A 19,799-nucleotide genomic window follows, 5' to 3' on the forward strand; every position below is an offset into this window, starting at 1 on the left:
GAGCTATGGAGCCAAATCCTTACAACAAACTCAAGAGGCTACCAGTGAGTGCCTCTGCTTTCTGTCTGCCAGATGGAAACAGGCCATTGGATCTATAAGTGATGCAAGGGGGATTGCAGTCAGTGTGTGGAAGTAGTAGCAGCTTATTTCTCTAAACAGGTAGATACTGCCTCTCAGGGCTGGCCGCCATGTTTAAGGATGGTTCTATAACTTGCCTATAAATTAAAGAGGCAGAAGAACTCCCTATGGGTCAGCCACTGATGGTCCAGACCCCGCACTAGGGACAAAGGCCATCATTGACCAACAAGCACCCAAATGTTCCAGAGCCAGGCTTAGACTCCCCCATGTGACCCTTGGCAGACGCTTAAGCCCAGCCACTCTGTTGCCTGAATCACAAGAGCGCTAACCTGCGACTGCTCAGAATTCATAGAGCGCCTCCAGAGAGAGCCCTGGGCAGATGCTGAAGAATGTGGTCTGTCGATGGGAGCAGTGACAGGCTGTGTATGCAGTGGTCTCCTGCCACAAGCCCACCGAGGCAAAAGGCACCCCCACCCCGAACCTCGGCTCAAAGGGCTGAGGTAATAACCCTGAGTCACTCATGAGAATTAGGAAAGGGAAGTGCGTCAACTGCGCATGCAGGTTCGAGGCATGCCTTCCAGCGACAGGGCAGTCTCCACAGGGATGGGCTTTCTTGATTCCAGCACCAAGGAAGCTAAACAGGGGAAGGAGGCCCTTGGACTATCTCAGTTGCCACATGACCCTAAGGAAATGGCAGTTGTCCCCTGCAGGGGACATCAGAGGGGAGACTCAGAAACGCTGAAAGGAATCCATGCTGAATGTGCAGCCTTGTCTGTAGAGCTAACCCAGCGGCCTCTGACCCCAACCTTGCTGTCTACTCAGAGGAAGTGAAAAGGGCAGGCATTCAGGTGGCTCCAGCAAGCAGGAAAAGTTCCAGTTGCCTGGAAAAGGTGGTTATTAAAGTTGACCAGAGATAACTCATTATGGAAAATAAACCATACAACTGGCTTCTTAGAGTAATAAACACACCAAATTTAAAAGTCATAGCTAAACACCGCAGCAGCTAACCTTCAAATACGACCACCTGTAGAAAGAGCAGTAGAACGTGTTACTATACCTGTAATCCTAGTCGAGGTGGAGAATGGAGAATCAGCCAGGGCAAAAAGTTCCTGAGGCACCCCCTCTCAACCAATGGCTGCGTGCAGTGGTACACGTCTGTTATCTCAGCTGTCCGGGGAAGCACACATAGGAAGAGCCCAGTCTAGGCTGGCTAGGACTTAAAGACCCTATCTGAAAAACAAACCCAAAAAACCAAACCTGGCTCAACTAGTAGAGTGCCTGCCCAGCATGTGTGAGGGCCTGAATTCAACTCCTAGCACCTCCCCTCCCACCAAAAAAAAAAGAAAGGAGTAGAAGCCTGAGACCTGCTGCCCAGAGAGAACAAACCAGTGACTTTTACAGTCATGCCAAATGCCCAGCAGGAGTCAAGTCTCTCTTAGGTTTTTGTTCTTGGCAGTCCTGGGTTTGAACTCAAGGCCTTGCGCTTGTTAGGCAAGCACTCTACTGCTTAAGGCATGCCCCCGGCCCTTTTTACTTTGGTTTGTTTTTCAGAAGGGTCTCAAGATTTTGTCCAGGCAGGCCTCAAACTACAGTCTTCTTATCTCTGCCTCCTGAGTAGCTGGGATGTCAGGTGTGAGCCGCCACACCTGGCCCTCAGATAGCTCAGTTTTGGGAGATAATTTTCATGGTGGAAGTCTTTCCTTGAAGGACAGAAAACCAGGAGTAACTAACAGACTTGTAAAGGAAATAATTCCCAGGTTTGGGTTCCCCCAATCTACCCAAAGTGACGGCGGACCTGCTTTTGTTTCAAAGACAGTACATGGGATCTCCCAGATACCTGAGTACAGTGAGAAGGTGATAGGCAGAGACCCTGTCACTGGGCCAAACTGAAAGGGTCAAGCATACACTTAAGATTACCTTGGCCAAACTGCGTCAAGATGCTCACAAAAGGTGATTAAAACTTTTACCTTTGATCTGACCTGCATCAAAGGGAAAAACTCTTTCCCAAAGGGAAACTAGCTCTGACCCTTTGACATGTTGTAAACTGGGCGTGGTGGTTCATACGTGTAATCCCAGATATGCAGGAGACAGACATGGCAGGACCATGAGTTGAGGCTGTGAAAAAGTTAGCAAGACTGCTAGCAGAATGGCTCAAGTGGCAGAGTACCTGATTAGCAATCGTGAGGCCGGAGTTCAAACATCAGTGCCCCTCACACACACAAAAAGCTAGCTATACCATACCTTTAAAAGGGGGGAGGGAGATTGGGGGCATAGCGCAAGTGGTAGGGCTCTTGTTTAGCAAGTGAGAGGCCCTGGGTTCAATTCTCAGAACTGATGGGAGGGAGAGAGAGAAGGAGGGAAAGAGAAAGAAAATGCTGTGTGGAAGGTCCCTTCCAGGAGGGGCCTGCTGCAACATACACCCGGGTATGGGAATAGAACTGAAAATAAAACACATACTCAAGGGCAGCTGATTTCAGCCCTTAATAGGTACGCAAACCTAAAGCTCCCTTCTCCAACAGGGAGAAAACTTCACCCCTGTGAACCAAGGTATATTTAAACTTAGATGTTGCAGTCAGGTGCAGTGGCTCACACCTGTAATCCCAGCTTCTCAGGAAGTAGAAATTCAAGGTCAGTCTGGGCAAAAAGTTAGCAGGACCCCATCTCAGCAAACAGGTTGGGTGTGGCATTTAAAGCCTGTGATCCCAGCTATTTGGGATTGGTAGGTACTGAATCGAGGTCAGACCAGCCCAGGAAAAAAATGAGAGAGCCTATCCAAAACATAACTGAAGTAACAGGGCTAGGGTATGGCTCAAGTAGTAGAATACTCTACTAGCACGAGGCCCTGAGTTCAAACCCCACTACCACCACCACCCAAAAAAATGAAACAAAACTGGAAATCAGGATCCCCCAAGATCAGTTTAACCCAGTCTGGACAGAAGCTTATTTAGTCTTTTTAAGATTAAAATTCCAAGATCTAAGTAAAAGGGAACAAAAACCAAAGGACTCAGTAAGCGGACAAGTACCTCCTCTTGTGAACCCAGACCGGGACTCACAGTAAGGCAGCAGAAAGTCAAATAGACCCATTGAGCCAAGAAGGAAATCATTCCTCCCCCCTCTCTCCTAGTTGATCTGTTGATTTGTATAATCTTAATATTTTATCTGTTTAAGTTCCTTTGTGTCTTACCAGAAGCCTGAAATACCAGTTCGTGAAGCTGGAATATAATTTATGGCACTTGCACACTACCATCAATAAATAAGACAATAAGCAGCCTCCCCCCCTTTTTTTTTTCTTTTTGCAATACTGGGGCTTGAACTCAGGGCCTACGCCTTGAGCCACTCCACCAGCCCTTTTATTTTTTGTGGTGGGTTTTTTTTCAAGATAGGGTCTCTTGAACTATTTGCCCAGGCTGGCTTCAAACCTCAATCCTCCTGATCTCTGCCTCCTGAGTAGCTAGGATTACAGGCGTGAGCCACCAGAGCCTGGCAAGCAATGCTCTTGTCTTGTTCTTTTGACTGCTTAAACTATGTGTCAGAAAATAATCTCCCACAAAAAGCAGGCATTTCTGTCATTCCCCTAGAAATTAATCCGTATGATTTCGGATTACATCACAGACTTCTCCACTCTACAACACAGAATCTCTCAAACCCTTGCCAAAGTGGGAAGGATATGTCACCCAAAGTCCCTCTCAACCCATGACCATATGGACCCCTTCATCTTACCAGTGAGTAAGTTTCCTATGGTTCCTAATTTACTGTGAGGTATGATAAAAGGCCTTCCGAGTGACTGGGTGCTGGTGGCTCACGCCTGCAATCCTACCTACTCAGTAGGGAGAGATCAGGAGGATCATGGTTCAAAGCCAGCCCAGGCAAATAGTTCAAGAGACCCTATCTCGAAAAAACCCATCACAAAAATAGGGCTGGTGGAGTGGCTCAAATGGTAAGGGCACATGAGGCCTGGAGTGCAAGCCCCAATGCCACCAAATAAATAAATAAATAAATAAATAAATAAATAAATAAATAAGGCCCTCTGAGGGTCACTGGTGACCTCATGCACTCCACCTGTTGTTTTTCCATAACTCCCATGGAGGAATTTGAGTTCCACAATCTTTAAAGTTATGAACTATCTAGAACCTGTTAATATGACTTCAATCAACAGATCATTTGGACTATCACTTCCTATTAAGAATAATTCAGCTAGGCCAGGCACCAGTGGCTCATGCCTGTAATCCTAGCTACTCAAGAGGCAAAGATCAGGAGGACTGAGGTTCAAAGCCAGCCCAGGCAAATAGTTCAAGAGACCCTATCTCGAAAAACCCATCACAAAAAAGGGCTGTGGAGTGGCTCAAGCTGAAGGTCCTGAGTTAAGCCTCAGTACCGCAAAAAAAAAAACAAACAAAAAAACCAAGGAATTCAGCTAGATTCTGAATAAAGGAAGGGTACACTATGAGCTCCAGTCTCCCAGAGCCCGTCAGGAACTGTATCCTCCCCCTGTATCTGGCCTTGCAAAAACTTGATATTTGGGATGCAAAGAGTGCACCTCCCCTCCATCATAAACGTTTAAGGGTTTTTTTTTTTTTGGCAGTACTAGGGTTTGAACTCAGGACCTTGCACATGCTAGACAGGCGCTCTACCACTTGAGCCACTCTACCAGCCCTCCTCCATTATAAATCTCCGTTATAAATCACTCCAGACCCTTTAAGACACCAACCAAAAGGTCACACTCCACTGGTTACAGATCACTGGTTTGACCCAATCCAAGAAGTTTTGCCCCGAGACTCAGACCTCAACCTACACAATTGTTATTATTATTATTATTATTTAACTTGCAGTGCTAGGGTTTGAACTCAGGGCCTTGCGCTTGCTAGGCAGGTGCTCAACCACTTGAGCCCCTCTGCCAGCCCTCAATCTATACAATTGACTGGGAGTCTTATGTGCTCTGTCATGATATGTTTGGGGGGGCTTTGAAGGAGCCCCACGGATGTGTACATGGCTATAGACAGCTGGAGAATTGGGGGAGCGTGTCTGCTGAGGCACCTGGCCACACCTCTATCTCCTGGCCCCAAGAAACTAAATGCTGGCATAGGATACTAAAGTTATTCTACAGAATTAAGCCCTCTAATGGGGTACCAGAGATGGATTCTGGTATACGTTTGGCAGAAAGTTTGCCCTGGTGGGGGTCATGGGGAGAAACCCATGAACTCATGGTTAGAAAGCTGTCTATCCCCCTGAAGAAAACTAATGAAAGTGCCCGGGCCATGGCTCAGCAGAGGGAGAGAGCCTTAGCTAAAGCAGTGTTCGTCACCTGGTGGCCTCGGTCTGTCCTCTGGCTGAGCAAGATGGGGTTTGTGTTACTGGAAATACCTCTTGTGTGTACACGAACACATCTGCTGAAGCTGAAAAGATTCAGCATGTAGGCTTCAACGAATCTCCACAGAGGCACCAGGAATAAATAAATGGTTCTCAGGAGGGTTCCCCTGGGTTCCCCAGGGCCGTGAGTCTATATTTTCTTAGCTATTGAAATTAAGAGTTGCATTTAGGGATTTTATTCATGACTTATGTTGTAACTAGATGTGTCTTAAAATGTTGTAGTAAAATTATTAGAAAAGGAACTCAAGCTAAGATCCATCTCACTCTGGCATCAAGAGAATTTTACCAGGGCTGGCGGAGTGGCTCAAGTAGTAGAGAACCTGCGTAGCAAGCGTGAGGTCTTGAGTTCAAACTCTAGTAGGATACAGTGCCCCATCCAGCCTGAAGTAGTTTCAGAAGAATGACCTTCACCCATAAATACCGTTGAGAATGAGGGGCGAAATGTCACGGGGGGAGGAATTTGTGAGGCAGACACCCCTAGGAGAAGACTCCTACATAATCTACCTTCAAAGGGTCCTTTCCTTCGGCTTCAGCTAAAACCTTTTTAGTGTACCCAGAAACTAGCAAGTCCACCATCTTTACCACATACATAAGCTAAATGCATCCAGAAGTGTTCCTGTCCGCCATCTTGCCTTCTTAAACTATGACCTTAAATTAAGCATATTCAGTTATATAGATCTTGAATTGAGCATGCTCAGTGCCTATCCCCAAAGTGCTTTCTTCCCCTCCTCCACCCCCAGAACTGGGGATTGAACCCAGGGTCTCACATACTCCAGGCGAACTCTCTACCACTTGAGCTATACTCACATTTTATTTGAGATATGGTCTCACTAATTTTGCTTGGTCTGGTCTTAAACTCTCAGTCCTCCTGCCTCTGCCTCCCCAGTCAAAGTGTTTTCCACATGAACACGTAAAGGCTCCCCAGTAAAACCCCTGTACTTCCTTTGCAGAGGGTACACTTGGAAATAACTCCATTCTCTCCTTTTCTGCTGCAGATAGCAAATCTTTCCCCTTGGCTGTGCTCCTTTTGGCTTTGCCCTCACCCAGATGCAAACCAAGATGCATTTGCTTCCAGTTGTATCTGCAAAGACCCTTCTTCCACACGACGCCACATTCTGAGGTTCCAGGCGGACATATCTTTTGGGGGGCTGCCACTGAACCCTCTTCATGGACCCAGAGAAGATGTCAGCTCTCCACAAGGCTAGTGACCACGGAGCCCTGTAAGAACTGGGGGCTGAGAGACTGCCAGCACCTGGGAGCCTCCTCCCCGACCTTCAGGACTCCCCCGCCCCAAGCAGGGCAGGAAGGCCCAGTGAGCCCACCCAGTCCTACTCAGATGGCAGGGAAAGACAAGGTCAGCAAGGTGTCCCTATTGGGGATGGGAGTGCACAGGGCCAGGCGGGACCCTAAGCAAAGGTTCAGGCACTAGTGCCTGAAGGCAGGATGTGGGCAAGTCTCACCCCTGAGGAGGAGAGGGCTGGAGTGTGTGTGACCCCTGTTGCATATCCTGCTCTGTCCAGCTGTGACACAGGCAGTCCTATGTCCCCAGAGTTTCTACCCAAGGATTCCAGGAAAGGTCTGTGTGGTTCCCAAGCCTCTGATCCTCCCTCCTATCCTACCCACCTTTCCAGCCCCCCAAGGCGTGCAGCCCTGTGGGCCCAACCCCAGCAAAGACACTGAGGCAGAGACCTAATCAGTCACTTAATGGAGAAGTTACTTAAAACTTTCCCTTCTCCTTCTCTCATTGGGCCAGGTGGGGTGGACCATTCCAAAGACAGGACTTCCAACCTATACCTTACACAAGGGCCCTTGTTTCATATTTACTAACCAAGTGCCCAGCTCTGAACTAATCATTTCACATTTCACCTGGTCATCTCACCTCATTCTCCTAACACCCCTGTGCAGGGAGCATGAAACCTCCATTCTACAGATGAGGAGACTGAGGCTCAGAAGCCCAGATTTCCCCAAGGGCAGAAATGGATATCGAGTCCCAGGGCAGTGCTCTGCCACACCTAGATTCCTGGGCCCACAGGGACAGGGAGGGCTTGCTCGGCTGTCTCTATCTCTCTGGGCAGAGACCTCCCCAGGAGAGGCAGGGGAGTTGCTCAGAATTTGTTGGGAATAAGGAGGGGCCACTGGGTGGCCCTCACAGCTGTGTTCTTTGTGTCCCCAGTGCTGGGGACAGGAAGGACCCACCTACACAACAGATCCAAGACCTTGCAAATTCATGTCATACCCTTCCTCTCCTTCACCACTGGCCAACACTCACCAACCCTAGCCAACTGAGTCTGACTTCCTGGACATGGGAGGGGATGTGGGGAGGCAGGTTGGGTGCAGGCAGCAGAGCAGTTTCTGTTGAGTCCCAGAGGTGGCTGGGGCAACTGGGGGCTAGGAAGAGAAACCCTGCTACTCCTTAGCTACAGAGGGGGAGGGCCTGAGAGTAACTTTTGGCCAGGGTCCACCCAAACCACCATAAGGCACCCTGTCACTGAAGACCCACCCTCACCAGCCACAGCAGCCTGGGCTTCCCCTCACAGCTTCCTGCACACCTCAGCCATCCACCCCTAGTCCCCAGACACGGGCCTTAGGGAAGGCCTTAGTCACCCACAGCCCTCCTCCTTCCTTTAGAAGTGAGACGCTGCCTCTACCTGCTCCAAGGAGCAGGTAGCAAAATGACTTGATACTCTTATTTCCCACCCGGGGAAGGTTAAACAAGAGTGAATTCAGGAGCCAGGCCAGTGGTACACACCTGTAATCCCAACTACTCTGGAGGGTGGAGGTGGGAAGATCACTGCAGTTTGAGGCCAGCCCAGGCAAATAATTTGCAAGACCTCATCTCCCAACAGGAGGTTTGGCTCAAGTGGTAGAGCGCCTGCTTTGCAAGTTTGAAGCCCTGAGTTCAAACCCCAGTCCCACCCAAACAAACAAACAAAAACACCATACAAACAAAAGGGCTGGGAGCATGGCTTAGTGGTGAAACAGGGTTCTATTCTGGACAGTACTGAACAGGGTAAGATGGGGACATTAGAGCTGATGACAACCTTGGTGTCCCACCACTTACAGACTGTCCCTGAATTGCCATGGCTTGACATACAATTTCTCCATTTGACAATGCTGCAAAAGTGACTCACACTGAGTAGAAATCATACTTCCAATCTGGACCTTTTCACAGGCTCGTACTGTATGGTCTGATCCTCTCTGACACTGGGGAGCAGGCCAGCTCAGTCCCCGTCAGCCACAGGACCACAGGGTGAGCAACTTGGAGTCTACAATGCACTGTGTTGCCATGCACATCAGCAGGTCAGGTGTGTTCAAGCATTCCCACTTACAGGGTCCTCAGCTCACAATGGGCTGACCAGGTCACGAGCCCACCATAAGCAGAGGGCACCTGTGTTGTCCTGTTTGCAGGTCAACCTATGTGTGCATCTCTGCACGTTGGATCTTGATCACCTCTCGGCATTATCACCATTTCACAGATGGTGAAATCCCTCTACAGGAAGGTCAAAGGATGAGCCCAAGTTCACTGTCAGGAAGAGGCACGCTCTGCCCTCCCCCGGCAGGCTTCTCACGTATCTCCCCAGTTGGGCGAGCCCAGAGCCAAAGTCAAGCAGGACCTTTCCTTGAACCACAACGTCCAAATTCCTGGACACATAGTTAGGGCCCAGAGCTGTCTGGCCTCTGTGTCCCCAAGACCTGGGGACCCCTCACCCCCTCATTCATTCAACATCTTTTTACTGTACATCAGCCACGTGTGGTACTTGGTCCTGGGGACGACACAGAGGACAAGCCAGGCTTGCTTCCCACCCTTGGGGATTTTACAGTGGACTGTAACGAAGGTCACAGGAGGCAGAGTGGAGGGGGCTGCAGGACCTGACTCTGGGGGATAGAAAGAAAGTCTTTATGCTAAACCACCAAGAGCAGGACCGTTAACTTGTTACTGCAGCATGACCTAGACTATCCTGACTAATACATGGGGGGTAGACAATGGGAAGGAAGGGTTCATAGCTTCACAAGCAAGAGATAAAAGCACAAACCTTTGTGGGTCATCAGTTTCCCCATTTATCCCATTTTTGTCCTACAAAACCAGAAATGTGTATTATTCAACCTAATGCAAACAAGGGATGGGGCAAAACAGGGTGCTGCTTATTAATTCATCCCACAGGGGACATCTGGGGTCTGCCAAACCTGCCTCTGACATACTGCTCGGCCTGTTCCCCCACCTCCCCTCCTGGGGTTCTTTCTGTATCCCCCATGGCTTCCAGGAGAGGGTAGAGGTGGCATGTGGAAGCCACCTGGCCCACGGACCAGGAAAGTACTTTTGCTGATGGATCTTGGCTTTGGGGACCAAGAGGAAGGGTAGAACTCATTCACTTACCACCATACCACATGCAGCTTTACCTAAGACCTTGACCCCAGCCTGTCTTGGGGGCCCCCATACCCACAGATCTGGCTGGGAGCCATCTACTCAGAGCTGGGAGCTACAGAAAGAGCTCAGAAAGTCACAGTGATGGATGCCCACAGCCAGGTGGCAGTGTCTTTCCTTAGGGGAGGGGAGACTTGGCTGAGGCCAGGTCACCTGGGCACCAAGGGCTGCAACAGGACAGAAAGGCACGCATGGGTACAGAAGCTGCATAGCACTGGGCTTTATTTACAGGCTCATCACAGAATCTCCTCACCTTCTACCCCAGAATCCCCCTCTCTGAACCACAGAGGACAGCGGGGCCCTTGCTACCTCCACCTGAGGCTGGAAGGGCTCCTGTGGGTGCTGCCTGCTGAGGGGAGGGTACAACCTGGCAGGAGCACCGTCTTCCTTTGAGCACTGTCCTCAGGGCTTCTGCTGGGGGGGGCATGGGGCTGGGGGAGCTGGGGTTCTGACCAGATTGGGGCAGGGGGTAGCACCCGCGCTGGCAAGGCCTGGAAGATGAATGGGAAGGCTCAGGGGCCATGTGGGAATCCATCATGGCCAATTCCAGCCTCAGTCCCTCCTCCTGCGTCTTGGAACCAGGATCAACCCTCGTGGGTGGCACAAGGCAGGTGTCGAAGACTGGTGATGTTTGAGGCCCTTGCCAGGCCCAGGCCCTTGCATGCCCCATCCCAATGGAACCTGTCCGTCCCAAGCACCCAGGCTAAGACACACCCTGGACCATACCAGGCAGGAAGGGCTAGAAGCCAGCAGCTTCCGGTGCTGGGCCTCGGAGGAGACTGAGGACCAGAGATCCAGGCTCTTGGGGGCTGAACTTTTCTCAGACTTGGGAGGAAAGACATCCCAGCCTAGCAGACAGTGCTGTGGAGACAATGGGTTAAAGGTGTCTTCCCAAACCAGGCACAGCCCAGGGAGGAGCTGTGCCCCAATCAGGAGCACTCAGTTTCCCCTTGGGCAAGGGTCTGTGTCCACCTGCTGATTATCCCACCCCCTTCCCGACCTGCTGATCTGGCCACCCCGGGGCCATTGTAAGATGGGCCAAACAATGTGGATGTAAATAGAGTGCTTCCTGTGTTGGGAGCCTGCCCTGGGCACCCATCCTGTATTACTTCACTAACTGCCCCCAACCCCTGCTGCCCAAGGATGGGGCCATTACACCCGCCTTCCGGACAGAGAGCCAAGGAGTCTTCCTCTCAGCTGTCCCACCCTCAACTGAAGGAAAAGGGCATCTCCACAGAACTCATAGAGAAACCTAGAGAGCTGGGTTCAAATCCAGCTTTTCCACCAGCTCTGCCTCAGTCTCCCCATGTGTGGAGCGAGACTCACACAAGGGTTGCTGTGCAGTTTTGAAATAGTCCTAAAGACCATACACATGTCACCTAAGAGCTCAGCAGGATACAGGCAGACAGCCATCCTGGAAGCTGCGGGGGGTGGGGGGAAGGTAATAAATACCCCACCTTTCCCAGGTGATACAAGAGGCCCGCTGGCACTTAAAACTCAGTGCATGCCCGCTCTAAGACAAGCTTCCTGCCGGGGCCTCCCTGGGCCTCAGGACCCACAGGTAATCCTGCATCCCCCTCCAGCTCCACAGTGCCGCTCACCCGGGGCAGGGCCAGCGTGTCAGAGGCGTCAAAGCTCTTCCGCCGGTGGATCCGGTACCGGTGTGGGGGATCCAGGACCGACAATGGGATGCTCACCCTGCAAGGAGTGTGGTGTGGATGCTGCTGGGAGGCCCAGCCTTGGGACCATTCCCATCCCCCCCCAAAAAAAACCAAGGCTCTGCTCCCTCGGCTGCCAACACCCTGTGGCTGCCCCACAAGGGTTCCCAAAGCTCTGGCCACTCACCTGACCTGTGCAGGTTCCAGCAGGGTCTCAGGGCCCCGCTGGTCCCGTGGTGTCCTGCACAGGCGGCAGGTGGCATCAGGATCCACAGGCACCGGAAACAGGCGACGGTTGATTCGGTAGCAGTACACACCTGCGAAGCCCAGGAGAACAGCCTGATCCAGGAACCCCTGGCTGCCCCCAACCACAAGGGCCGCCAGCACTGTGGGAAGCAAGTGTGGGCCCCTCGTCCCCCTCAAAGCCTGAGGTCCACGCTCAAGGCTGAGGAGGAACCCTCGCAGGGGCTCCAGGCACTGGATGGAGCCCAGCAGGGCCTGGCCCCTCTGGCTCTGGAGGATTTTAGGAGCTGGGGCAGGTCACAGGGGGTAGGTAGGCACTATTTACCAACCCAACCAGGGGTGTCCAGACCCCAAGCTTCTGCCCAGAGGCCCCAATAACTCAGGGGCTTCCCCAGACTCCCAGGATCTGGAAAAAGGGGATGGGGCTACCCAGTGGCCTGGCTGAGGTGATCACTCACATTGGTGGTCATCATCCATGTCGCTGCTCTCGTGGAGGCCTAGGAACTGGGCTCTGAGAGGTTAGAGAGATGAGCAGGGAAGCAAGAGAGCCCCCCACTGCCCCGGTCCACCCTCGCCTGCCCTACTCACTCTGGGTAACCGTGAATACACTCTTCCTTGTTTTCCTCCCGGAACTTCTGCAGTGTGGAGAAGAAGGTCTCGGACTCACTGGTGACCGGAGAGCTGCTGTCCAGAGCCCCTGGTGTGGGCAAAGCACCAGGAAGCTGATAGGCTGTGGCTACCAGGGTCACTGGCCAAGATCTGGGGACATGCACCCCCACCATGCCTCATACAGGGCAGAGGGGACCTCCACCCCCTGTGCCTGCAGCTGTGTTTTAGCATCTGTCATCTCTGCTGTGTTCCCAATCATCACAGAGCCCTTCCTAGGGCCACACATTGTCTGAGGTGCTGGGGAAAGAGCAGTGAGCTAGACAGACAAAACAAAGCTGGGTGTGTTGGTGCACACCTGTAATTCCAGCACTAGGGAGGCTGAGGCAGGAGGATCATGAGCTCAAGGTCAGCATGGGCTACAAAGCAAGTTTCAGGTCAACCTGAGCTATATACTGAAACCCTACCTCGAAAAATTAATAAACAATAAAATGGATGAAGTAGTCACCAAAGAAACCCGTGGTGCCATTAGCCAGGAAGCAAGAGTCTAGAATCAGACAGCGTAAGTGTAGCAGGGCAGCAGTCTCAAAGGATGCCTCTCTGAAATGACACTTGAGCAGAGACCTGATGAAGCCACGAGGACATTCCAGAAGGGCACTGCAGCAGATGCAAAGGCCCAGGGGCAGGCATGTGCTTTGTGTGTTTGAAGAACAGCCAGGTGAAAGTGGCTGGGAAGGTAGGGAGAAGAGGTGAGTGTGGAAGGGATGAGGTTCAGAATGTCATGAAGGGCTTGGGGACAAGGAGTGACACAATCAGACTGGCCACATATTTTTTACAAGATTTGTCCTCTGGCAGCTGGAAGGTGAGGGGAAGCAGGGTCGCTGGTTAGGAGGCTGTGACAGGAGTCGTGTATAGAGAAACAGTCAGATTCTAGAAACCCACAGAAGGAAGCTCAACAGAATGCACTGAGGGACTGGATGGGCAACACAACTAGGGAGGGAAAGTCAAGGTCATTCCAAGGTTATGGCCTGACATATCAGGTTGCCATCTATAGGACAGGAAAGACTGCAGGAGGGGCAGAAGTCAGGGCCTTGACTTTGGAGAGGTTACTGCAGTGCACTTGACAGTAACTGCTGGGCTCTGGAGGTGGCTGGAGTATGTCTCAAAAGGCTCATGTGTGGAAGTCTGGTCCCCAGAGTGGTGGTGCTGAGGTATAGTATCTCTTTAAGAGGTAGGACCAAGTGAGAGGTGGGTTAGGTTATTGGGTAGGCTGCCCTGGGAAGGGATTAATGTAGTTCTCATAGCACCCTGGTCAGCTCCTTCAAGAGCGAGTTCTTATGGAGCAAGGCTGACCTCTGAATCCTTCTTGCTTCTTATCTGGGCATATAACTGCTCTCTCCCTTCTGCATATGTCCCACCATGTCCTCTGCCAGGCAGTGATGTGGCCAGAGGCAAAGACATGTGTGCAGGAAGCAGAGGCTTCAGAAGCCCAGCGCTCCTGGACAGGAAGGGAACACAGCTGCAGGCCCAGGCCCCAGGAGGGACCGGGATGCTCCCTCCTTGGATGTAGAGCAGGGAGGGCCTCCTTCCCAGAAACAGGAAGCAATGTAGCCAAGATTCCAGGAAGTCCTCAAATGCAGGGGCCTGTATCACCACCAGCGACACCACCACCACTGTGGGGTCCCAGCAGCCCCATGGAACACCTCAGTGACTTGACCTCTGTGCCCAGGTCCTTCTTTTGGAAAAAGGATCCAAAGGCCATGAGGGGCAGCAAGTGTTTGCTGATGGTCTCCTATGGGCCAGGCACAATTTTAGGCTCAGACATGGAGAACAGTACAACAAAGACAGCCCAAGCTCTGCTCAGTGAGGCTTACATTCTTCTGCAGGGAAAGACAAGAAACAAGCAGTTCTCAGAATGCAGATCTGAAGGACAATTTCTGAGAATGCTATGAAGAAGATAACGTAACGGCCTGATGGAACAGGCCATGCCATGGGGAGGTGGCCCCATGGCCTATCATTGGATCTGAGCCCTGAATCACAAAATACCTGCAAGGTGCAAAGGCCCTGAGGTGGCCAAAAACATGGCAGGTTCAAGAATGGATAAGACAGCAAGGCTGGATCAAAGAGAAGCAGGAGACAAACAATCAGAGTTCAAGTCAAGGGGACAGCAAAGGGCAGATCACACCTCCTAACTCTGGATAAGGATTCTGGATTTTATAGTAAGTGCTGGGGACAATCCCTGGGGAGATCAGAGCTGGGGAATGACATGACTTTATTCCCATATTTGAAACTTTATTGGGGGCTGCATTGGAAATATACAGTCACATCCATATTCACAGCAGCATTCATGGTAGCAAGAGATAGAAATGCCCAAGTGTCCAATGATAGATGAATGAATAAATGACCCACACTAAAAGTAGAGTATGAGTCAGGCTTAAAAAGAAAGGGACTTCTAGCCAGGCACGGTAACGCACACCTGTCATCCCTGTTACTCAGACAGTGGAGATGGGAGGATCGGTCTGTAGCTGGCCCCGGGCAAAAAGCATGAGACCCTACCTAAAAACTTAAATCAGAAGGGCTAGGGGCATGGCTCCAGTGGCAGAGCTCCTGCAAGCCCAAGGCTCAGTTCAAACCCCAGTGCTATCCCTCCCCTCAAAAAAGAAAGGTTTTTGTTTTTGTTTTTGTTTTTTTTTTGGTGGGACTGGGGTTTGAACTCAGGGCTTCACACTTGCAAAGCAGGTGCTCTATCACCTGAGCCACACCTCCAGTCCATAGAAGGGAATTCTAACACAGGCTACAAGTGGATGAACCTTTGGGGCAATATGCTAAATAAAACAAGTCACACACACAAAAAGATGTGACTCTACATATTTGAGGTACCTGGAGAAGTGACTTCATGGAGACAGAAAGAAGGGTGGCTGCGAGGGACTGGGGGGGGCATGGTGGAGTTAGGCCTTCAGGTGTTTAAGATGGAAAGGTGCTGGAGGTGGTCCATGGCAACAAGCATGACGATGTGACTGTCCTCAAGGCCACTGAACTGCTCACTTCAAAATGGCTGAATGGCAAATGATATGTTCTATATACTTCAACACAGAGTGAGCAGTAATGAGACTGAAGAGGCCACAGGAAGGACAACCATGAAGCCACTGAGATTGCTGAGAAGAGGGCTGGGTAGGAAAATAAGCAGAGATGGTCCAGGCACAGAGTTATAGAGGGCACCAAGTAACCCCTCAAAAATATGGCCACCCAGCCAGGCACTGGTGGGTCACTCACACCTGTGAGATCAGCAGAAAAAATACAGCAGCCCTGACTCGCTCACTCATACAACAGAGGCCCACCACACCTGGGCCCACAGCTAGTTTTTCCCAGCCACGGCCTGTCCTCCTGCTCCCAGGCCAGGTGTGTGCTCTGGGCGGGCCTCACCTGCAATCCAGTCGTAGCCCAGGTATGGCCAGAGGCGCCAGTTTCTCTCAGGCACTGCCGACTCCTGGCTGAAGGTCACTCTGGTCTGAGGAGGGAGACCAAGAGGAAAAGGGCTAGGACAGCAGGCCCAGCCCAGAGGAGGCCCCACCTTTGGGGGAAGGCAGGCAGTCTTAACTTATACCAACTTGGGCCCCAGAGTTAGCTGGCAACTTTTATCCAGAAGATAAAAGTTTGGCCCCACTTTGTGGGTGGCTTTGAATGAGTCTGGGCTCTGAGCCTCAGTCTTCCTGTCAGTATAATGTGACCCATCAGCATCTTCCCAAAGTGCTGTCTGAAAACTAACAGCCATCACTATCACTCATGATCTGAGAGGTCTCAGAGCACCTCTGAAAGCTTCTCTTACAGGGAAGTCTGCTTGGGAGCGAGTCTGTCAGGCAGGGAACCCATTGGTGGAAGGCCAGCTCTCCCATGTTACCTTGGATGGTTTGCTCTGTCCAGCCAGCATGGACCTTGGAGCCTGTGTTTCGGGGGGCCTCAAATGGCCCAGCCCTGCTGAAGGCACTGGCTCCGTGGTAGGTGGCAAGGGTGCTGAGCGGGGCCTTGACGATTCCAGGGACTCTGGGTGTTGGCACTTGGCAGGTGGGAGAGAAGCCACCCTGGAGCTGATCCTATCATGGGGAATACCTCGAGGGGTATCCAGTGAGTCCCCCACGTGACGTTTATCCTGTGAGCAGGAGGCTCCCGAGAAGGCTGAGGAAGTCTCTGGGGACACCGGCGTCTCTGAATCATAGCTGCTGCTGGAGTACAGGCTTGACTGGAGAGGACAGGTCAGGTCACCCCAGGGGCGGCCCAGCCAGTGCCCACCTACCCCGCCTATGCTAGGCGCCAGAGCCTGCTGTGGCTTCAACAGTGTCCTGGCCCAGTCCCTTCCCTCCCAAGGCCTCAGTTTTGCATCAACAGTAAAATGGGTGGGTTGGACAAGATGACCCTGGCCACCACCCCGAGGGCTAAGCAGTTCCTTTCTTGCCTGCAGGGTTCCCGAGGTGGCCTTGGCCACTGAGCGCCGCACAGCCTTCTGCCCGGCCCACAGCTGCCTCAGCAGCTCCAGATTGAGCAGCCGGAGTTGTACAAGGTCTTCCATCTCCCCCATCCTGGGTGGAGCCTCCAGCTCCCCACAGTGACGTTGATGGCCCCTCAGCCACAGCTGCTCAGGACTGGGGTTCCACCTGAAGTCAAGATGGTATGAGAAAGGCTGGGGAGGGGGCCTTGATGCCAGAGGCTGGGGTTCAACATCCCCCAGTATTCTCCTTAGCTGTGCATCCTCAGGCAGGTCACTTAAACTCTGCACCTCCTTTCCTCATCTGTCAAACATAGTAACAGTATCTACCTTGCCAGGTTGCCAGGTTGTCCTTAGGATTAAACAAGGCAAGTCACATTAAACTCTTAGCACAGTGCCAGTTACATTGCAAGTACTCGACATATTATTGGGTTTTGTTTTGTTTTTTTTGGTGGAACTGCGGTTTGAACTCAGGGCTTCATGATTGCAAAGCAGGTGCTCTACCACATGAGCCACTCCTCCAGTCCAAAAATCTGTTCCTACTAAATGGGCCAGGGTGTGCTTCCTTTCCTGCCAAAACAAACCAGTTCCCCCTCAATGACTCTGACTATGAAACCAGACTGGTTTTTTTCTTTTGTCTTTTTTTTGTGGGACTGAGGTTTGAACTCAGGGTTTCATGCTTGCAAAGCAGGTGCTCTACAGCTTGAGCCACTCCTCCAGTCCATTTTGATCTGGTTATTTTGGAGATAGGATCCCACAAACTATTTGCCCTGGCTGGCTTCAAACCGTGATCTTTCCTATCTCAGCCTCCCAAGTACTAGGATTACAGGTGTAACCCAGCAAAATCAGACTCCTTTAACCTGCAGAAAGTTACCAGTGCAAGCTGGCAAATGTGAAGCTGTGTAACTTGTGAATCCAACACAGTGAGGCTTCTGAACAGATCCCTGCCTCCTTACCCTCCCCTAGTCCTTCCCCCTTTGCTTTTGTTTGCTTGCTTTTGTTTTTTGTTTTGGTGCTGGTATTGACGAAGGCCTGCAGGCCTGCAGCATGTTAAGCATGCATTCTTCCACGAAGCTACACCTCCCAGCCCATTCTTTTCACACACGAAGAAACTAAAGTTAGGAGAGGTTAGCAAGGCAAAAGTCACAGCAAAGCATCCATGGTCTGGACAGGCTTTCCCTGGCAGTGTGGGGAGGAGCCTGGGAAGCCTCCTCCGGCTGCCAGTCCTTGGTCCAGGAGGGTGAGACTCAGAAGCACACACTTACCTCTGAAAGGGATTTCTGCAGGCTGGGGAAAGGGCTTCCACCTCCCTATAGCCCCAACTCAGGCTCCTCCAACCTCAAGTCTCCTGCAGTAGCGCCACTCGGTTTTAACACTGAGTCCTCATCTGGGGACTGGGAAGGCAGGCACCCTACTCGCAGAGTGCGGGCAGTGGAGGTGCAAACGGCAAGACAGGGACCCCCGCCCAACTTTACCTGGCCCAGCAATGCTGGACCACACTCCTATGGTCAGAGAGTCTGATTTTGCACGGGGTTAATGGGCACAGTCGGCCCCGGCCCCACTCTGGAAAGCTAAATCCTGCGCAGACGCAGCGGGAAGGCGACTTTCAGAAGAGACGCTAGGGCAGCAAAAGTAACAGGACGCCGAGATGGGATCCCGGGAAGGGGAGTCAGCCTCCTCAAGTCCCATCGCAGCCCCAGAGCCAGCCGTGGGCACGCACACCTCCATCCCCCTCCCCAGTCCCGGCCGTCACGACACTCACCTCCCGGAAGCCCCAGACCAGTTCAGCAGACAAATACCACCCGCACCGCCCCGGTCCGGCGTCGCCTCCACCGGCCTCTCTGATTGGTTAATGGTAGGGCGGGGCCGGGACGCTAGGCGAGCGTTACTCCGCATCCCGAAGCGGCAGTTTCAACTTAGGGGCGGGGCTAACGGGAGCCCTACAAGTTGATTGGCTAACTTCTGAGACCGAGCTACACTAGCTCGATCATCGGAATGGGGAGGAGCCGGGAGAAACGGGCTCTGATTGGTTAGCGATGTACACCGCGTGCGCCGAGGCAGTTCTCTTTGTCCCGAGCCGCGGGTTGCGGCGGGTTAGGCTTGGATAAGAGGCCGCTGGCTCCTTCCATTCAAGTCTTAATGGGGTGCCTAGTTTGTAGCTGGAAGCACCGTAGGAGGCACTGCAGCAGCGGGGAGGAAGCAGTGGGATTATAGACACCTATGATCCTGTCTGTAAGATATAAACAGATTTATAGAGTGCCGCCGGGCGTCAGTGGCTCACGCCTGTAATCTGGAGGCAAAGATCAGGAGGATCGCGGTTCAAGGTCAGGTCCCGCAAATAGTTCGAGAGACCTTTTCTCGAAAATACCCAACACGTAATACGCTTGGTGGAGTGGCTCAGACGGTAGAACGCCTGTCTAGGAAGCATGGGGCTCTGAGTTCAAACCCCACGCCGCCCAGAAAAAAAAATTATGAAGTGCTTACCACTTTTATTTATTTTATTTTATTTATTTATTTGGGCCCCAGGTCTTTTCCCTGTCAGTGTATTCTGACCTCATAAATATGCGTGAAGGTGATTATTATCCCATTTTACAGAACCGCAGCAACAAAAACCCTCCTATGAGATGAAGTGGCTTGCCAAACATTTTAAAATCTACGTAATTCATTGTATTAACAGACAAAATGAAAGAGGGAAAGGAAAACCACCTCCCAGATACTGCCCCTCTCTCTCAGATGGAAGTGGGAAGACAGTCCCTTTTACTTTCAAGAGATGTCCTCGCATTTGACAAAATCTGACGCATCTTTTTATTAAAGAGCTGGGAGTCAAACCCAGGGCCTCACATGCTAGGCAAGTGCTCTTCTACGAGCTGTATCTCCAGCCCCCATTCCTGATTTTTTTTTTTTTTAATCTAAACAAACTAGGACTAGAAATCCTAATTCTGAT

At 51.6% G+C, this 19,799-nt stretch overlaps 1 protein-coding gene across 2 annotated transcripts; it reads right to left on the minus strand.

Moving 5' to 3' along the window:
• Nucleotides 1-8,297: 8,297 nt before the first annotated feature.
• On the minus strand, nt 8,298-18,722 carry Miip (migration and invasion inhibitory protein). 2 transcript variants are annotated; one of them, XM_020160071.2, is made up of 10 exons: nt 18,618-18,722; nt 16,826-17,024; nt 16,274-16,612; nt 15,799-15,883; nt 12,358-12,466; nt 12,228-12,280; nt 11,714-11,843; nt 11,470-11,566; nt 10,595-10,729; nt 8,298-10,359 (listed from the first exon to the last, which is right to left on the minus strand). In XM_020160071.2, exons 2-10 carry the CDS (start codon nt 16,946-16,948, stop codon nt 10,174-10,176), a joined length of 1,257 nt encoding a protein of 418 aa, XP_020015660.1. In that variant the 5' UTR covers nt 16,949-17,024; nt 18,618-18,722; the 3' UTR covers nt 8,298-10,173. The 2 variants fall into 2 exon arrangements, with proteins under 2 accessions (XP_020015660.1, XP_020015661.1); XM_020160072.2 differs by lacking the exon at nt 18,618-18,722 and adding an exon at nt 18,121-18,611.
• Nucleotides 18,723-19,799: the final 1,077 nt, after the last annotated feature.

This window comes from Castor canadensis, chromosome 7, assembly GCF_047511655.1.
Source record: "Castor canadensis chromosome 7, mCasCan1.hap1v2, whole genome shotgun sequence".
Taxonomy (NCBI): Eukaryota; Metazoa; Chordata; class Mammalia; order Rodentia; family Castoridae; genus Castor; species Castor canadensis.

What these genes read in the sequence shown, in the direction of transcription:
- Miip (XM_020160071.2), bottom strand. Translation starts at nt 16,948, where the DNA reads ATGGGGGAGATGGAAGACCTTGTACAACTCCGGCTGCTCAATCTGGAG. An exon ending in CCACCTCGGGAACCCTGCAG is followed by an intron (nt 16,613 to 16,825) that starts GCAAGAAAGGAA and finishes TGTCCTCTCCAG; the next exon opens with TCAAGCCTGTACTCCAGCAG. An exon ending in CATGGATGATGACCACCAAT is followed by an intron (nt 11,844 to 12,227) that starts GTGAGTGATCAC and finishes TGGGCTTCGCAG; the next exon opens with GTGTGTACTGCTACCGAATC.